The sequence below is a fragment of the Zalophus californianus genome, chromosome 4, assembly GCF_009762305.2.
Source record: "Zalophus californianus isolate mZalCal1 chromosome 4, mZalCal1.pri.v2, whole genome shotgun sequence".
In the NCBI taxonomy this organism is placed as follows: domain Eukaryota; kingdom Metazoa; phylum Chordata; class Mammalia; order Carnivora; family Otariidae; genus Zalophus; species Zalophus californianus.
This window is the reverse complement of record NC_045598.1, coordinates 68,228,962-68,245,253: the sequence shown is the minus strand read 5'-3', so window position 1 is coordinate 68,245,253 and position 16,292 is coordinate 68,228,962. Positions and strand designations below refer to the sequence as shown.

General features: G+C 34.2%; 1 protein-coding gene across 15 annotated transcripts in view; it reads right to left on the bottom strand.

Annotated features, from left to right (window-relative positions):
• ADGRL2 (adhesion G protein-coupled receptor L2) overlaps nucleotides 1-16,292 on the bottom strand; it is a 268,676-nt gene that overhangs the window by 70,737 nt on the left and 181,647 nt on the right. For all 15 annotated transcript variants that reach the window (XM_027575091.2, XM_027575093.2, XM_027575092.1 and 12 more), the window contains one exon: nucleotides 13,049-13,262. In XM_027575091.2, coding sequence (XP_027430892.1) covers nucleotides 13,049-13,262 — 214 coding nt within the window. The remainder of the gene's footprint in view (nucleotides 1-13,048; nucleotides 13,263-16,292) is intronic.

Here is a 16,292-nt window from a genome sequence, read left to right as displayed (position 1 = left end):
TTCCACAGCTACCGCATAAAATAAAACCATTGCTTCTCAAACTCTAGAGCAATTAGACCTCTCGGCTATTTGGCTAACTCTGCTTCATGATACCCAATGCAGTTAATTATATTTTTTGATGTTAATAGTCTCTGTCAGTCTCAAGCATAACTCCTCTTTGATGAATATTTAAATTATATTTGAATAAATAATCTTGGTTACATTTCATATTCAGTAATCATCACAGCTTAATAAAGGTCTACTCGTCAAGGGTTGAAATAAATGGCAATGCACATATAAAGGTCTCAAAACAACTTATCAGATACTGTATTTGTAATGACCATTATTTATCTTTCTAACATACCTGTTTATATATATTTTCAAATAGCAGAGTCTCATTCACCTAACAACCCACAAATAGATTTCAAAAGTTACTTATAAACATTTTTTAAATTATATATACAGAAATCCATGAATTAACAATGAGAACATCTTAGGACTGGGTCATAAGATAATTTAGTGTATGAAAAAAACCCCACAAATTAGAACATATCCTAGAAAAACTGGCATACTTTCTCTTGCTTCTTCTTGTTGCATTGTTTTAGCAAGTTTCAAAAGTAATAAGAAAAAAAAAAGGTTTGATTTACTAAAACAGTTTTTGATTATGGATCTTATAGAAACCCACTGAAATGATTACTAAAGAAAAGTAAATTAAAAATGTTATTTTTTTCTCCACATAAAGGCTATAATAGGACTGTGGGGTAAGGGTGAAGGAAACTTCCAAAAATGGGGAGTGGGGAGAATGGAGAAAAGTGTAAAAATAAAGCCCATTTGTACAATTTCTTAAAAAATTGTTTAAACCTCATTTAGTTTAAAACTCCCCTAGTTTAGCCTACAACATAATAGAAAGGTTTTAAACAAAGCATTTATTTAACGTAAACTGTGAAAATGGTTTTTTTACCTTAAATCTTTTATTTAATGAATAAATGAATGTTTTGTTATCTTATCTACTTAATGTCCATTAATAAATTTATTTGTTAAATTTTTAATTTTTCAAATTCTCATCCCAAATTCTGAATCTTTAGAATATAATGTAGACACAATGAAATAAAATAAAAAAGATACAATGAAATGTCCTGAAATGCATATATCAAGCTATGAATGTCGAGTAGAACACTGCCAATTTCTCAAAATCATCACATTATAAATAAAACTGGTAGGGGTAGTTTCAAGTTTTGTGAGGTCCAAAGCTTATAAAATTTAGGGGTACCACTTTTATGAAAAAACAAAAAACAAAAATTACAAGTAGAAAATTAGGTACCAAAGTGAATAGTTATTTAGGAAAAAAAAATCACAACAAACAACTCATTTTTAAAAGCCAACAAGTATCATAAGCAAGAAAATCCAGAAAACTGAAATAATATTTTAATAAATTAATTGCCAGCATTCCTTTATATTTTCCTTAATAATTTTTTTACCACAAATCCTACCCTTGTCTCATATATAACAATTTCACAGTGTCACTTTCTATAATTTTGGTTTTCCTCTAGAACAGCTGCTCACAATGTGTTATTTATTACTGATGGTTAGGTTACATAAAGTGTACAATGTCAGAGGTGCTCATGTTTGCTGAATTGCTACAGCCTATGCCCCACGAATACAAGTATTCTGATAAATTCTATTTTATCTGATACTTATTGAAAGAGGGGAACAGTATGTTGTCTTTATAACTGTAAGCACTACATTTGATAATGTTGTCTGTGTACCCCCGAAGAATATATAGGAGAGAACTTCTGTTTTGATTAGTTATAGATGAGAACCAAATCCCCCACTTACTGTTTAACACATTTAACGACCGAAAAGATTCCACAGACTAGCTTCTGGCTCCATACATTTCAAACACTATTTCTCCTCCACTTGCCACATATTTCAGGTGCCATAGGACACATTCAAATTGTAACATGACATCTGGCCTTGCACATTTATGTCACAATCAGTAAGGCAATATAATGAATAATAGGAGTAATTCTGGAGGCCATTTCTTCACCAGAATAGCTAGCAATAACTGTACACGAGTGTCTGCAAACCACATAAAAATACCCCACTATATCCAAACTGAATTTATCACCAACTGAACCTCTACTTAACAGAATCCCAGTAGCTCCTGGCTACTCCTAAGTGACCATAAATGAGGGGAAGTGTAACAGAGAAGAAGTCAGAGAATGAAATCAAAACCTTAAAAGATTTTGTTTAAATATCATACTTCAGGAAACTTTACAAAAATATATGACCCTTTGAGCACACTGCTAGGGGCCTTAACAATGCCTAGAAGAGCCTGTGCAAGTGAACAGCTCTGACATTTAAGATTCATTAGCTTCATGGTAAATCCAATTTTAGAAACTGGAATATTTTCACAAATTACAGGTGAGTTCAATAACAATGACAGATCTCTGGTCTGAAAAAAATGAACAGAAAGATCACTGCATGGGCGCCTGGGTGGTTCAGCTGGCTGAGCGTCGGCTCTTGGTTTTGGCTCAGGTCAGGATCTTGGGGTCATGGGGTCAAGCCCCAAGTCAGACTCCGCACTCAGTGTGGTGTCTGCTTGAGATTCTCCCTGCCCCTTCCACTCTCTCTCTAAAATAAATAAATAAATCTTAAAAAAAGAAAAGAAAAGAAAGACCACTGCTATAATCTCAAGACAACTTATACAGAGTGACTATCATTTCAGACACTCTCTTTAAGGCCAAGGTTTAGGTGAGTTCTAAAAGCATGTCTGTGTTGGCTGCATATGACGTGAAGAAATATTGGGAGAATGGGGAAATGTATTAGTTAAACAATATATTTGAGTGATTTATATGAAATAAATATCAAGACTATAGAATCGCTCACTTCATTTCTTCAACACCTGATTTTTCCTAGAAACATCAGAAATATTAGGTCCAAACCTACTGTGGAATAGCAAGCAGCATTAAGAACTATAACTGAATTGCTATACGGTATTTCAAGAAAATACATAGCAAAGTAAAAAGAATAGGTCTTTAAAACCTGTAAGACAGATAAATTCATAATGCTATCAAAAACCTAATTAATCACAATAATCTTCTTCAGACCACGTACAAAGTAGTGTATTGATACCAGTGTTTTTTGTTACTGCTGCTATTGCTAATATAGTCTAGGTACAATTACATTATGTGATATATAGAAAAATTAGTAAGGCCCTAATAAATGACAGCAAAGCTCTTTTAAAATAATTTAATACCAAATATTTTTCTCTCTTCATTTGATAAAATTACCCAATAAATGTATTATAAATGATACTGATTCACAATTGCTACCTGCTTTTGAGTGGCAAAGCAGAGCTCCTCAACTGCTAGTAAGAAAATAAAGTAAGGATTTGGAATAAAACAATGACTAAGGATTTTTTTCTCTACCAAATAACATATAGGATTTTTTTTACTTACTTAAAAATCTCAATAAAACAAAAAGGATAGTTAGAATGGAAGATTCTCATCTTCACTCAAAATTAGATTTTATCATTATTTATTGCATAATAAAATGTATTAAATAATAAACAGTACATTTTCAGACAGTGAAATTATTCCAAAGCTTTAATGAATACATGTATTAATTTTCTGGTAATAAATATGCTGATAAGAAGCTGAACTACATATAAAAAATAACTCCAAATTTTTAAATGAATTTACAACTCATAATTTAGTTTTTATAAGGGTAGAAAATATGTATTACATTGCGTTTCAGTAGCATTTGGCTATGGATTTTTGGTGGGGAAAGGGAAGAGAAAGCCAAATAAAAGAAAAAAGAGTGAATATGTTTTGATTTGAAAATCTAGTAAAATTTCATTTCTATTCTCTATAACTGATTAAGCATCTATTTTTATTTGTTTAAAGTATGACATTTTCTTAAAAGGATGCCTGTAAGCCATATTTATATATGACACTAGTAGCATGCTATCAGAGAGCAGCTATACACTAAAAAGAAATCACACTTAGGTACAAAACAAAGTACTCAGCTGGGTATTTGAAACTAGTCTTATGTAAGCAGATATAGTGTGCTTTCATTTAGTTATTTAACATTGATTATGTAGTACATTTAGGTAATTATAACACTAAATTGGACTTGGTTTCTGTCAATTAACATAATTAATGTTTAAATTGACTTTGTAAAGAGAAACCAATATTTTAGTGAAAGCTGGGGTAAATAATACCTAAGACTATGAAAAGCATTATGAACAGATTATTTACAATAATACTGAAATTTGTATGTCAAATTGATGTTCACATTTCTTTTATTTCTTCACCTCTCCACTTTGGTTTCAAAAATAAAGACAACTTCTAAAAATAAAAAGTGAAGCAAAAGCACCAGAGCTGAAATGAGGTATGTCTTTCCTTTTGAAAACTAACTTCCTTTTCCCTTATCTGACCAGAATCCGAAACCAAATCAAATTCAAACTTTTAAAGTATTATTCAAACCTCTTATTTCACTGAATAATCCTTAGGAAATACTGAAGATCAGTAATGTTTTGTTCTAAGAAAAACTGGTCCTCGCTTCCTCAACCAAAAGACATAACGTAAAAGGTTAAAAACCCACGTATTAACCAGAAGAATCAGATAAAACTGGCAATTCACACTTATTCTCTCAGTCCTCATTATCCAGTAGAATTGTTTTACTAATTTTCATTTTAAAAGGAGAAACAGAGGACCCTGTAGGGCAGAATCTTTGATGTGACATTGTTTCTTTCCTCTACATTTGATAAGCAGGGTCATAAGGGATATTTAGATTTGTCTTCTAAGCCATTTTATAATTTATTAGTCTTTCTTGCACAGTAAATGTGAATGTTTAATATGTTTCATGTTTATTACTGCCAACAGTCTCCCCTTCCTAAAATGAATGCTTTGGTTTAAATGCCCATCAGTAAGTGACATGCAAAGTATGTGTCCAATTAGATATACCAATTAGAGCTTTAATGGTTATTTATTACTATACTAAGGATCAAGGGTCTATACTAGTAACCTCCCAATCCTTGGCCAAAGAGAGATGCTTATAATTCCAGTTCGTTGTCTTAAAGCAACTCGGCCAAGAGTCAAAGAATTAGTGGAAATCCATCACCTAACAGAAAATAACCTAAGTATACTGCACAGAGATGATGAGTTAGTAGCATCTGAGTTATTCATTTTTCCCCAGATAACATTTCATCTTAATGGACAAATGGCTGATGAATCAGACACCACAGATAGATAAAAGCACTTGGGATAAACAGCACAAAGGTAAGAATGTAGTTCTTCAGAAATGGCAGTCTTAAATCCTAGGAGAATGAATAGTTTCAATGAATAAATATACTAAGCAAGAGAAAAGTATCCCTGACCAGTATTTACAATAATGCAAGAAGAAAATACACAAAACCCCAAAATATTATAAAATATCAAATTAGGTGAAAAGGCAGATTTGGCTTATTTTTTCCTTCTAAAAATGTTCCATTAATGAGGAAGGGATATGAGTATCTTAGAAAGACAGGTTTTAAACATATTGCTACCTATAAAGAGAGATCAGGAAACAGAAAAATAATTAAACTCTCATATAGCTCGGACATGGATACAAAGCTTCTTTACAAAGACTGAATGATCAATATAAAAGTTGAAAGGGTTGTATGTCAAGGAAAATATACTCACACCGAAATCTATAATCATGAAGTCTCCCAGAGAATACTGGCAGAACTGTGACTGCATTCTAATGGATTTTCTTGGTTAAATTTTGAGAAGCTTCCAATATTCATCAGTTCTCATAGGAAAGTTTTACATATATGTGTGTGTATTTAAGTATCTCTTTTAAATATTTTACACACACTTAATATCTTATCAGTATGCTTGAAAATAGCACAAGTGTATTTTTAAAACCTAGATAACAGAATTATTAAGACTAGTTATTATTACTTAATAACAAATTTTCATGTCACTAAGATATTAATGAGATTCTAGGTATAGACAAATTGAAGTTTGAGCCCCTATAGCAAATAATTCAACCTTTCCAAAGGTTCACCAAAGTGAAAAGAGGGATATCATGTAGTCACACCTTCCCACGGATATTTTCAAAATAAGTGAGGAGAAAATACATATTGCAGTGTGCACAAAATGTACTGAATGCAATGATAGTTTATTCCCTGATGTAATGAAAGTGAACTAGAATATGATGAGTCCCAAGTTCCTCAGCGGTTCTAACCATGTTATTCAATAACTCTCTTGAAATAGAAACAATTGCCTATGTCCCCACCACCCACCCCACAGACTGTCCCTAGGTATGTGCTTTGACCCCACAGAGGGTCCCTAGGTATGTGCCTTGACTGGTAGCAAGAATGGGCGGTGGAAAGGTAGAGGGAAAGATCATTGTGCTTATTCCAGACTAAGGCATGCATGGTCCTTTCCATGGAGCCTTACTTCTAACTGCATGCTGGGAATATGCACTACATTTTTGAGACTCACTTTGCATCTACTGTCCATCTACATTCCATCATTTAGGGAATGAGGCATTGAACAGAAAAAGTAATGCACATACATAGACAACAATACATTTCTTCAAATTCTCATACACAAGAAACTGTCACTACTTGAGTTGCTGTTAGATCGACATATTAAATACAATGTAATTATGCTCGGAGATAATAGGTTGGGACACCGATAGGTTTAGAAAAGGGAAATTTAAGGATAGAAAATTTACTGAATGGGATTCAGGATGAAAATAGATTAATCTGGTTCCTACATATTTGAGCTTACTTCTATAATCCCAACCAATGTGGAAAGGATCTAGGCTCTGAAATAAGTTTTGTCACCTACTTATTTAGCTTAATTTAATGAAATTGTACCCAAGTTCTAGAAGATTTTTTCCCTTTAAGACAAAAGTCCCTGAATTGTACCCCTACTTTATAAATCTACGTCATGTATTTACTCATCGTGGGCTCTGCGACTAGGGAAATACCTAATTCTTCTGGTCAAGGCAAGGCTGAATGCCAATTTCTTGATTTCTATTCTGAAACTCTATCATGAAAACCCTGCCTGTTCTTTTATTTGGGCTGTCTAGATAAAATAAAAATCTTCAACATCAATAAAAAAAAGTGTACATCTTTTACACTTTACTATTATTATTTTACTATTGCTATTACTATTAACTTTGCTGTTAGCTTTATGAGACATTATCTTCTTGTGCCTGTCCTGGTTCCTTTGATGGCAACTTTACCTCTGTCCCTTATATTCAGGTGTTCTCTAGAGTTTTTGCATGCTCAAACTTCAGAACCTCTGTGAACGACATCATCTATTCACCAGCAACTGTCAACTTTGCGTTTATGTTTGCTTCATCTATACGTTCTTTCACTACTCTTGTGAGTGCCAAATCTGTATAAACAACTGCTTGCTGAACTATTTATTTATATGCAAGCTTGTTTCCAAATAAACTTAAAGAAACTTAAATGGGTAGTGTAACAGCCAAAAATATACTGAACTTAAATTAATAAGAAACATCATGTAGTTATGCTATGAGGTTCATGCTGGCTGTCTACATGTGGGCTAAAATTTTGGCCAAAAGTTTTTTTAAATTAATTAATTAATTTGACAGAAAGAGAGCATAAGCAGGCGGAGTGGCAGGCAGAGGGAGAAGGAGAAGCAGGCTCCCCGCTGAGCAGGGAGCCCGATGCGGGGCTCGATTCCAGGACCCTGGGACCATGACCCGAGCTGAAGGCAGACGTTTAACTGAGCCACCCAGGCGCCCCAGCCAGAAGTTTTAAAGGAGCTAGTTCTCCATGTCTAGGGTCGTCCTTTATCGTCCTCGGGCAATTTCAAAACAACAACAGCCTATTTTTGAATCAATTACACAAAATATACCTATCCTACCATAAGAAAACACTGAGGCATGTATTCTTTCTAGCTTCTTGAGGAAAATACCTATTAATTTCAGAACCTCTTTGTACTGACAGAAGTACACTGATGCATATCTGATAGTAAGAGTTAACTCTGTAACTCATCCACTGTAAAACCTCACCTACCCATGCCCATTAACCTAACATTAAATATTGGAAAAAAGTACATATTTACTTTCAGATCTCTAAACCGAAGTGCTAAAAACGTAAGGGCATATAAAGCATCGTTTAAGGCAGCAAACTACCTTGATCAGAATGGGCAGCCTCTCAGAGTAAAGAACATGAACAAAGGGACATCATAAATAACACTGGAAGATGATCTCAGATACAATTTAGCACATCACTTTAAGAAACTAGATTGTACCTGAGTGTGCCGCAGAAACCCGATATTGTTAGCAAAATTCTAATTTCTTATTCATCAAATACTTCAGAATAGTACTAAGGTTTTTTGTTTGTGTTGCTTTCATGAAATCAAAGAGCTAAAACTGTTGCACAATTTTTTAAGGTACCTCACTATAATTATCTTCAAAGAGTCCTAAATCATTATCTCTAATGGTGTTTATTTTATTTTAAGATTTTATTTATTTATTTGTCAGAGAGAGAGAGAGAGAAAGCACAAGCAGGGGGAGCGACAGGCAGAGGGAGAAGCAGGCTCCCTGCTCAGCATATGGGACTCGATCCCAGGGCCCTGGGATCATGACCTGAGCCGAAGGCAGATGCTTAACTGACTGAGCCACCCAGGCATCCCTTTTCTTTTCTTTTTTTTTAAGATTTTATTTATTTATTTGTCAGAGAGAGAGAGAAAGCGCAAGCTGGTTATTTTATAAAGTATTAAAATACATAGCATTTTAGGGAAGAATTTCATTTCTCACTTTCTCAGATAAGCCATTTGTTGTACTTATAAGACAAGTGTCGTGTCAGTTTCTAATAGATCCTTCGTTTCACACTTTTGAATGAATAGGAAATAGAAAGTGAAGAATGAAAAACAATTATTAATACTTTTACCACCGCCACAAAATTACAAGTGTATTTATTTACTTGACTCTCAGTGCTGAAGTGATAACAGTGAGGGAGGGGGTAAAAAAGCCTTCAAATACAATACAAATATATTTTAATTTCAATGGTATTGAAATTTGTGTTTATCTCCATCATTATAGTTTAGAAATTTAATAGAAAAGTTCAAGTGCTTTTATTTGAGCTTTCTAGAGAGAAATTTTTTTATCTTAAAAAAGTTTCTTTTTTCTACATTATCAAATATCACATTTTCTGACAATTATAAATAGAAAATTTGCTAAATTATTAGGAATATGGTAAAAATAACTTTTACTTTATTTGTAAACACTGAAAGAGTATTTTTCAATAAAAAACAGGGATATACTTAAAAAATGGGGTGCCTGTCTGGTTTAGCTGGTGAAGCATGAGACTCTTGATGAGTTCAAGCCCCACATTGGGCAGAGAGCTTACTTTAAAAAAACAAACAGACAAACAAAAACAAAAACAGGGCATTCAGTCATTATTCAGTAATAATTCAGCAGCAAAAATATTGTCTACATATTTTCTTACAGTTATTTGAATCTGCATACCAGTCAAATATGGCAGACTTCCTTAAAGGTTTATATTCTGACATACGCAGAATGAAGTACTTATAAGCCACCACTACGAAACTCATTTTTAAGTCCTCTTAACATTGTCTTCCTGTCACTAAAGTGTTCTTGTTTAGATTATTATTGTGCTGACTAAATAATTATAAGCCACCACTATAATACAACAATTTGAAAATGGGGATTCTACAGCTAATTTTGGAATTAACCCCTTATTTGCACTAATACATCATAAATTGTTTGGAGATTTGGTAACAAGGGTACAGTGAACAACTGTGTTCTTCCACGGAATTTAAATACCCCCAAAATTCTAGTTTCTTTTAAAGTATTATCAAAAATGCAGCCCTGCTTTTATAACATAAGGAAACAATGAAAATAACTTATCTTGTACATTTTCTACAATATGTAATTATATTTAATAGATACAAATATGATTAAGACTTATGCATTTTGTTAAGATACTGGACAATGTATTTAAATGTAGACATCCACAAACAATGATAAGTTACCTACAATGTACAATTCCTCAAGACTGCTCTTCCAGACCCTCTCTGCACCAACGCCTCTGATTTTTGCTTGTCAACTTTGTAAAAACAGGTAATTGCACATAATAATTCTTTACTTCCCACTTCTCTCTGACCTACTCCTAAATACTCATCTAATATCACTACAATTAAACAGTTCAATATGTAAAGAATGGAAAATGGTCCATTATTAGCGGCTGCCTTTATTGATTCCTTAGCATGGGCAGTTCCCCAATTTTGAAACACTATGTGCAAATTGTTCTATTACAATTTACTGGAGCACAGAATCTATTCTTCCAAAGAAAGTTAGTTATGTTTTATGGTTTATTTCACAGGCCAGATTCCAAATGCTACACAATCCATTGCGAACTTCTGTTTTAAATTTTAAAAACCTTTCTCAAGTCCCACTTATGCAAATGAGATTTTGCCATAGCTTTTTAATAACTTTAAGAACACTTTAAGAACTGAAATTAAAACATTTTTTAAAAAGATCTTATTTATTTTTTTTAAGTAATCTTAAATGTGGGGCTCAAACTCACAATCCTGACATCAAGAGTCACACATTCTACTGATTGAGCCAGCCAGGTGCCCCCAAAATAAAAACATTTTGATGGAAATCTTTTTAAAAGTATTGTATATGTTCTCTGGTTTCTTAAAAAAAAAATCTTGACCAGTATTAACATTAAAGAAAACTACATAAATGTGCTACTTATAATAAGACTAACACATATTCTCTGTGAAATCAGAAATTTTACAGCAATTTGTACCCATGTTCTTATGGCATGGATTTTTTAAAAATAGTTTTTCCATTTTTTTTTCTTCATTGCCTCTTATTACCTTTTGATGTTTTCATTTTTCCTACACTAACCAGACCCCAGTCTAGAAAATTTGCTCTTCTACTTTAAGGTACACTAATAAATAAGCTAGAAAGTTAGACAGAATATTGTGTCCAAAGGGGGAAATGAGTCAGGAGAAGAGGGTGAAGGTTCTGAATAGAAAGATGAAGGGTTTTCCTAGTAAACAAAATACGAAAGCAATAATGTATAATAAACTCTGTGATACTTAAACGTTCCTTCAGAGAGTTTCTATGTTCCAAATAACTACATATGCTGGGTATTATTGTATAGTTTGACCATAATTAACCACGATTTTAATATCTTATATATAAGAAAATTTTCATTAAGATGCCAGTGTAGCAAAATTGAGAGAATAAAAAGAGGCCAGGAGTTAGGTGCTCTATATTAAGGCAGAGGAAAAGCAATACCCATCCTCAGCAGTTTTTTGGTATTCTATCTATATGTAGGAAGGCAATTATCCCATTAAGAGATATCATTTACATATTTTAAATTTTATAAACCACTTTCCAACACATTTTTTTTAGAAAATCTTTTTTTTTTTTTAAGATTTCTTTGAGAGAGAGAGAGACAGAGAGAGAAACAGGAAGGGCAGAGAGAGAGGGAGAGAATATCAAGCAGGCTCAACACTGAGCTCAGAGCCAGACTTGGGCTTGATCTCACAACCCTGAGATATGACCTGAGCTGAAACCAAGAGTTGGACACTCAACCTACTGAGCCACCCAGGTGCCCCTCCAACACATCATTTTAAAAATACAATATTAACCAATGAGATAAATATATGGAAGGAGAGAAAGACAGAAAGCACGCTATATGTTTTCTCAACTTGAGTTTGCTGTTTTGTTTGTTTTTTTAAAGCTAAGTTTCAAGATAATGAGAAGATAAACCACAGACTGATAGGAAATATTTGCCACAGCCCTATCTGATAAAGAATTGTTACCAAAAATATATAAAGAACACTTAAATGAACAATTGATTAAAAATGGGCAACAGTCCTGAACAGACACCTCACCAATGAAGATATACAATGGCGAGTAAGCATATTAAAAAATGTTCAATATGACATGTCATTGGGGAAATGCAAATCAAAGCTATAACATATCACCACATACCTATTAGAATGGCAAAACTACTTTGTATGATACTACAATGGTGGATGCACACTATCATAAATTTGTCAAAACCCATAGAATACACAACACCAAGAATAAACCCTCACATAAACTATGGACTTTGGGTGATAATGAGGTGTCAATGTGGGTTCATCTACGGTAACAAATGAGCCACTGTGATGCAGGATGTTGATAACTGGGGAGGTTGTGCCTATGTAGCAAGAGGAGTATGGTAATTCTGTACTTTCTCTGCTTATTTTTGCTGTAAAAAATATTAATCAAACCATTAAGGACTGTGGTGCCTGGGAGGCTCAGTTGGTTAAGCGACTGACTCTTGATTTTGGCTTAGGTCATGATCTCAGGATTGTGAGATGGAGCCCCATGTTGGGCTCCATGCTCAGCAGGGAGTCGGGTTGAGGATTCTCTCCCTCTCCCTTTGCCCCTCCCCCCAAAATAATAAATAAATCTTTTTAAGATTTTATTTATTTGAGAGAGAGAGTGTGTGTGTGAGCAAGAAAGCATGAGCAGGGAGGAGGGGCAAAGGGAGAGGGAGAAGCAGACTCCCCACTGAATAGGGAGCCTGATGAGGGACTCTATCTCAGGACCCTCGGATCATGACCTCAGCTGAAGGCAGATGCTTAACAAACTGAGCCACCCAGGTGCCCCTAAATAAATCTTTTTAAAAAAATTAAGGACCAATTACTGCCAAAGACCCAGACAGTTAAGCATTCTTAAAGTTACAAAGATATTCTAAAATTCTGCAGACATAAAAAAGAAGATTACATTGGAATATTATTCTTACTCTGTATTTTATGACATATAAAAATCAAAGATAGGTATTACATATTCCTTCTGATATGTCAAACTATATAAAAATGATAGAGATTTAAATGTCCAAAGCTTAAAAGTAGAAATCAACATTAGTAGGTAAAAGCCTCATTCAGTTTAATAAATGGGCTGAGATACGGACTCTATTCATCCACTTTGGAATTATTAAAATAATTTTACCAGTTTGGATGCGGTAGCTAAAATGGAATATTAACAAACAAGTATTTACCTTTGAGTCATAATTTTGAAGGCATCTGGGAGGTAGCAGTCTGTATTCTCCATCTGAAATGGGTCAGCATCACAAATCTTGTCATCTGTCCGACCGTAGTTTGCGCTCTCAATCATGATGACATCACTGCCTGGACATCGCAGATCTATAGAGTAACCTTCACAGGATAATTCTCGCCTAACTAACCCGAATGGTAAAGCTGCTCTGCTGAAACCTTAAAAATGAAAGAAAAAAAAGAAAAAAAATTAAAATCAACATATTTATGAAATACATTATTTTAATAAGGCATTTTTCAAGTAATATGATTCATGTCTATATTCAAGAGGTGTCACAAAAATTGTTTTTTAAGTCATCCATTCATACATTTATTAAATAATTCCTTGACTCCTTACTACCTGTCAAGAATTTATTAGTTTTTTAAATATATATCTTTAGCTGAACTATTCACCTGTAAATACAAATTAAAATTACTCAAACAAAATATGTTCTGTATAATCTACTCACAATCAGAAACTAAGTGACTCTTTTTGAGTAAATCCAAAGAAAAATGACCAATTTAATCAATGGATTTATAAATAATGACAAGTTTTACAAATACAAAATTTAACAACTAATCAAGAAACCATTTAGGCAGTGGAATAAAAGCTGTGATATACACTGACTTTAAGGTCTCATTTAATGTAGACATATTAATTGCTGTTAGTAGCACTATCTTAAAAAATTCTTTTTCTTAGCAGTTCTCCCCCCGCCAAAAAAACGGATACTATTACAATAACATACTCATGGCACAATAGCTTATGTCAATTTATAGACACTTTATTTAAAATTGGCATAAATGGAAGCATGCAGCAGTTGGGCATTCAAAGGCACCAGCACAGCTCCAATCGTGTCCAACAAGCTGAAATAACCCAGGAAGGGCAAAATTTGTCTAAGTGTCACTTTTGTCATCTAGAGAACCGAGATGAAACACCTGTGATGTGACTTTTCCTACCTGTGTGACTCTAAAATAAGATCATGTACATAACAGTGCTCAATTAAAAGCGCTATATGAATTTAAGTGTGGTGTATTAGAAAAAGTATAGACAACTTCTGTTCATGAGTGCTGAAAAAGATTCCCAGATGGGAGAAAAGATTAGAATTTTAAGTTTTCAACCAGGGGACTCATGAAGTAGTAACACAGCACAGGACACAGGGTAAACACAAAGAAAGCCAGAAGTATGTGCGAGTGAAGTCCATCCTCACTGTGCCGGTGTTCCACCCATGGTTAGCTACCACTATCAAAAACTTCAACATTACCTCAATTTTGTATTTCAATTTTCTAACCTGTCACCATCTCAAGCATTCCTGTTATAAAAACTAGCAATAATTTTAGTATTTCTTCTTATCTCTATCCTTTTAATTACTCTGCATCACATAAATTCTCCTTTGTGTCCCTTCTATAGAAAAAAACCTGACATTCAGAAGGAAACAGTTCCAAGTTATGAACTTCAAGTTCATAAAACCGAGTTACATCCAGGTCAATCCAATGCCAAAATCTGTTCTCTTTAACTGTATCATACAATGCCTCTCACTAATTCAATGGAAAAAAGTCACCTGGTAAAACATGCACCTTCTTTCTAACAGACAAATAATCCTCCAGAAGGGTGACTGGGTTACACTTTGATATGACTTAAAAATCACCAATTCTCAGACATGGCTGAGCTCTCAGTTCTACTGAGAAAACTAAAGGTGTAATTGGAATGAAAAGAGCAGAAAAGGACGCAACTTGGAGAACAGAAATATTCAGAGGATTGCGGCCCACCCCAAACTTGGGAGGTTTTTACTAAGAAGGTTTATGGTCTTATGAGATTACTACAAGTATGTGGAGAGGTGCTCTATGAAGAAGGAATACAGAAATGGAGCTAGACAGGAGCTCCTGGGTGGCTGAGTTGGTTAAGGGTCAGACTTCGGCTCAGGTCATGATCTCAGGGTCCTGGAATTGAGCCCCACCTCAGGCTCGGCCCTCTGTGGGGAGTCTGTTTCTCCCTCTTCCTCTGCCCCTCCCCACTACCCACCCCCAACTCGTGCTCTCTCTCAAATAAATAAATAAAATCTTTAAAAAAAATAGAGCTAAACAAATGTCAAGACAGATATAAGCCAACCTTTTAAAAAGTTTATTTGTGAAAGTTCATAAATAAACTTTTACACGTTTATTATTGCTTTCTTCTGTTTCCTGATACTGTACTAAACTGATTTTATAATTCAACTTAAACTAGTGGGGTTTTTTTACTACTATTCTTATATTTGTTTCTGTAGAAAATACACTTTAAGGGGGCGCCTGGGTGGCTCAGTCAGTTAAGTGTCTGCCTTCGGCTCAGGTCATGATCCTGGAGTTCCAGGCCCCATGCTCCCTGCTCAGCAGGGAATCTGCTTCTCCCTCTGTCCGCTCCCCACCCCGCGCTCTCTCAAATAAATAAAAAAAAATATGCTTTAGAGCTTCACTTACTTCAATGGCAAAAGCTCTGTGGGAATTCAAACAAGCAACATACAAAATTTTGAAGCACAGACGATTTTAAAGGCAGAGATATTTTTGTAATTATAAATCCTTAATAAATGAGAATAAATCATATTATTAGAAAATACTGTGACTGTTAGAACACATTATTAGAAGATTGTCTTGGAGCCATAATTCACAACTTGTCAAAAATATAGGATTGAGGGGCACCTGGGTGGCTCAGTCGTTAAGCATCTGCCTTCGGCTCAGGTCACGATCCCAGGGTCCTGGGATCCCCTGGGATCGAGCCCCGCATCGGGCTCTCTGCTCGGCGGGAAGCCTGCTCCTCCCTCCCCCACTCCCCCTGCTTGTGTTCCCTCTCTCGCTGTGTCTCTCTCTGTCAAATAAATAAAATTTTAAAAAAAAAGTATTAAAAAAATAAAAAAATATAGGATTGATTATGAAGCACTGTGGTTTTTAAAATAATCCCTTAATTTTTGTTGTTCTTGATAGTTTGCAGGATTACAGTTATGGTTCTAAGTTAATTTTCCTCTGCCTTTGAAAGATATTTAAGAATTGTATTGTTGAGTGTCCTACTGTTTTGGTAATTCAGAGAGAGGATTTTTAAACCTTGGCCATAGTCATACAAACAGGTAAAGTAAGAAAAGGAAAAGGAGAGAAAGATCAGTATACTTTAATAATTTAGATTTCTAATGTAGAATCTTCTGGAGAAGAGAGATCATGGTACTTATGCTTTCACTGCAGAGAACT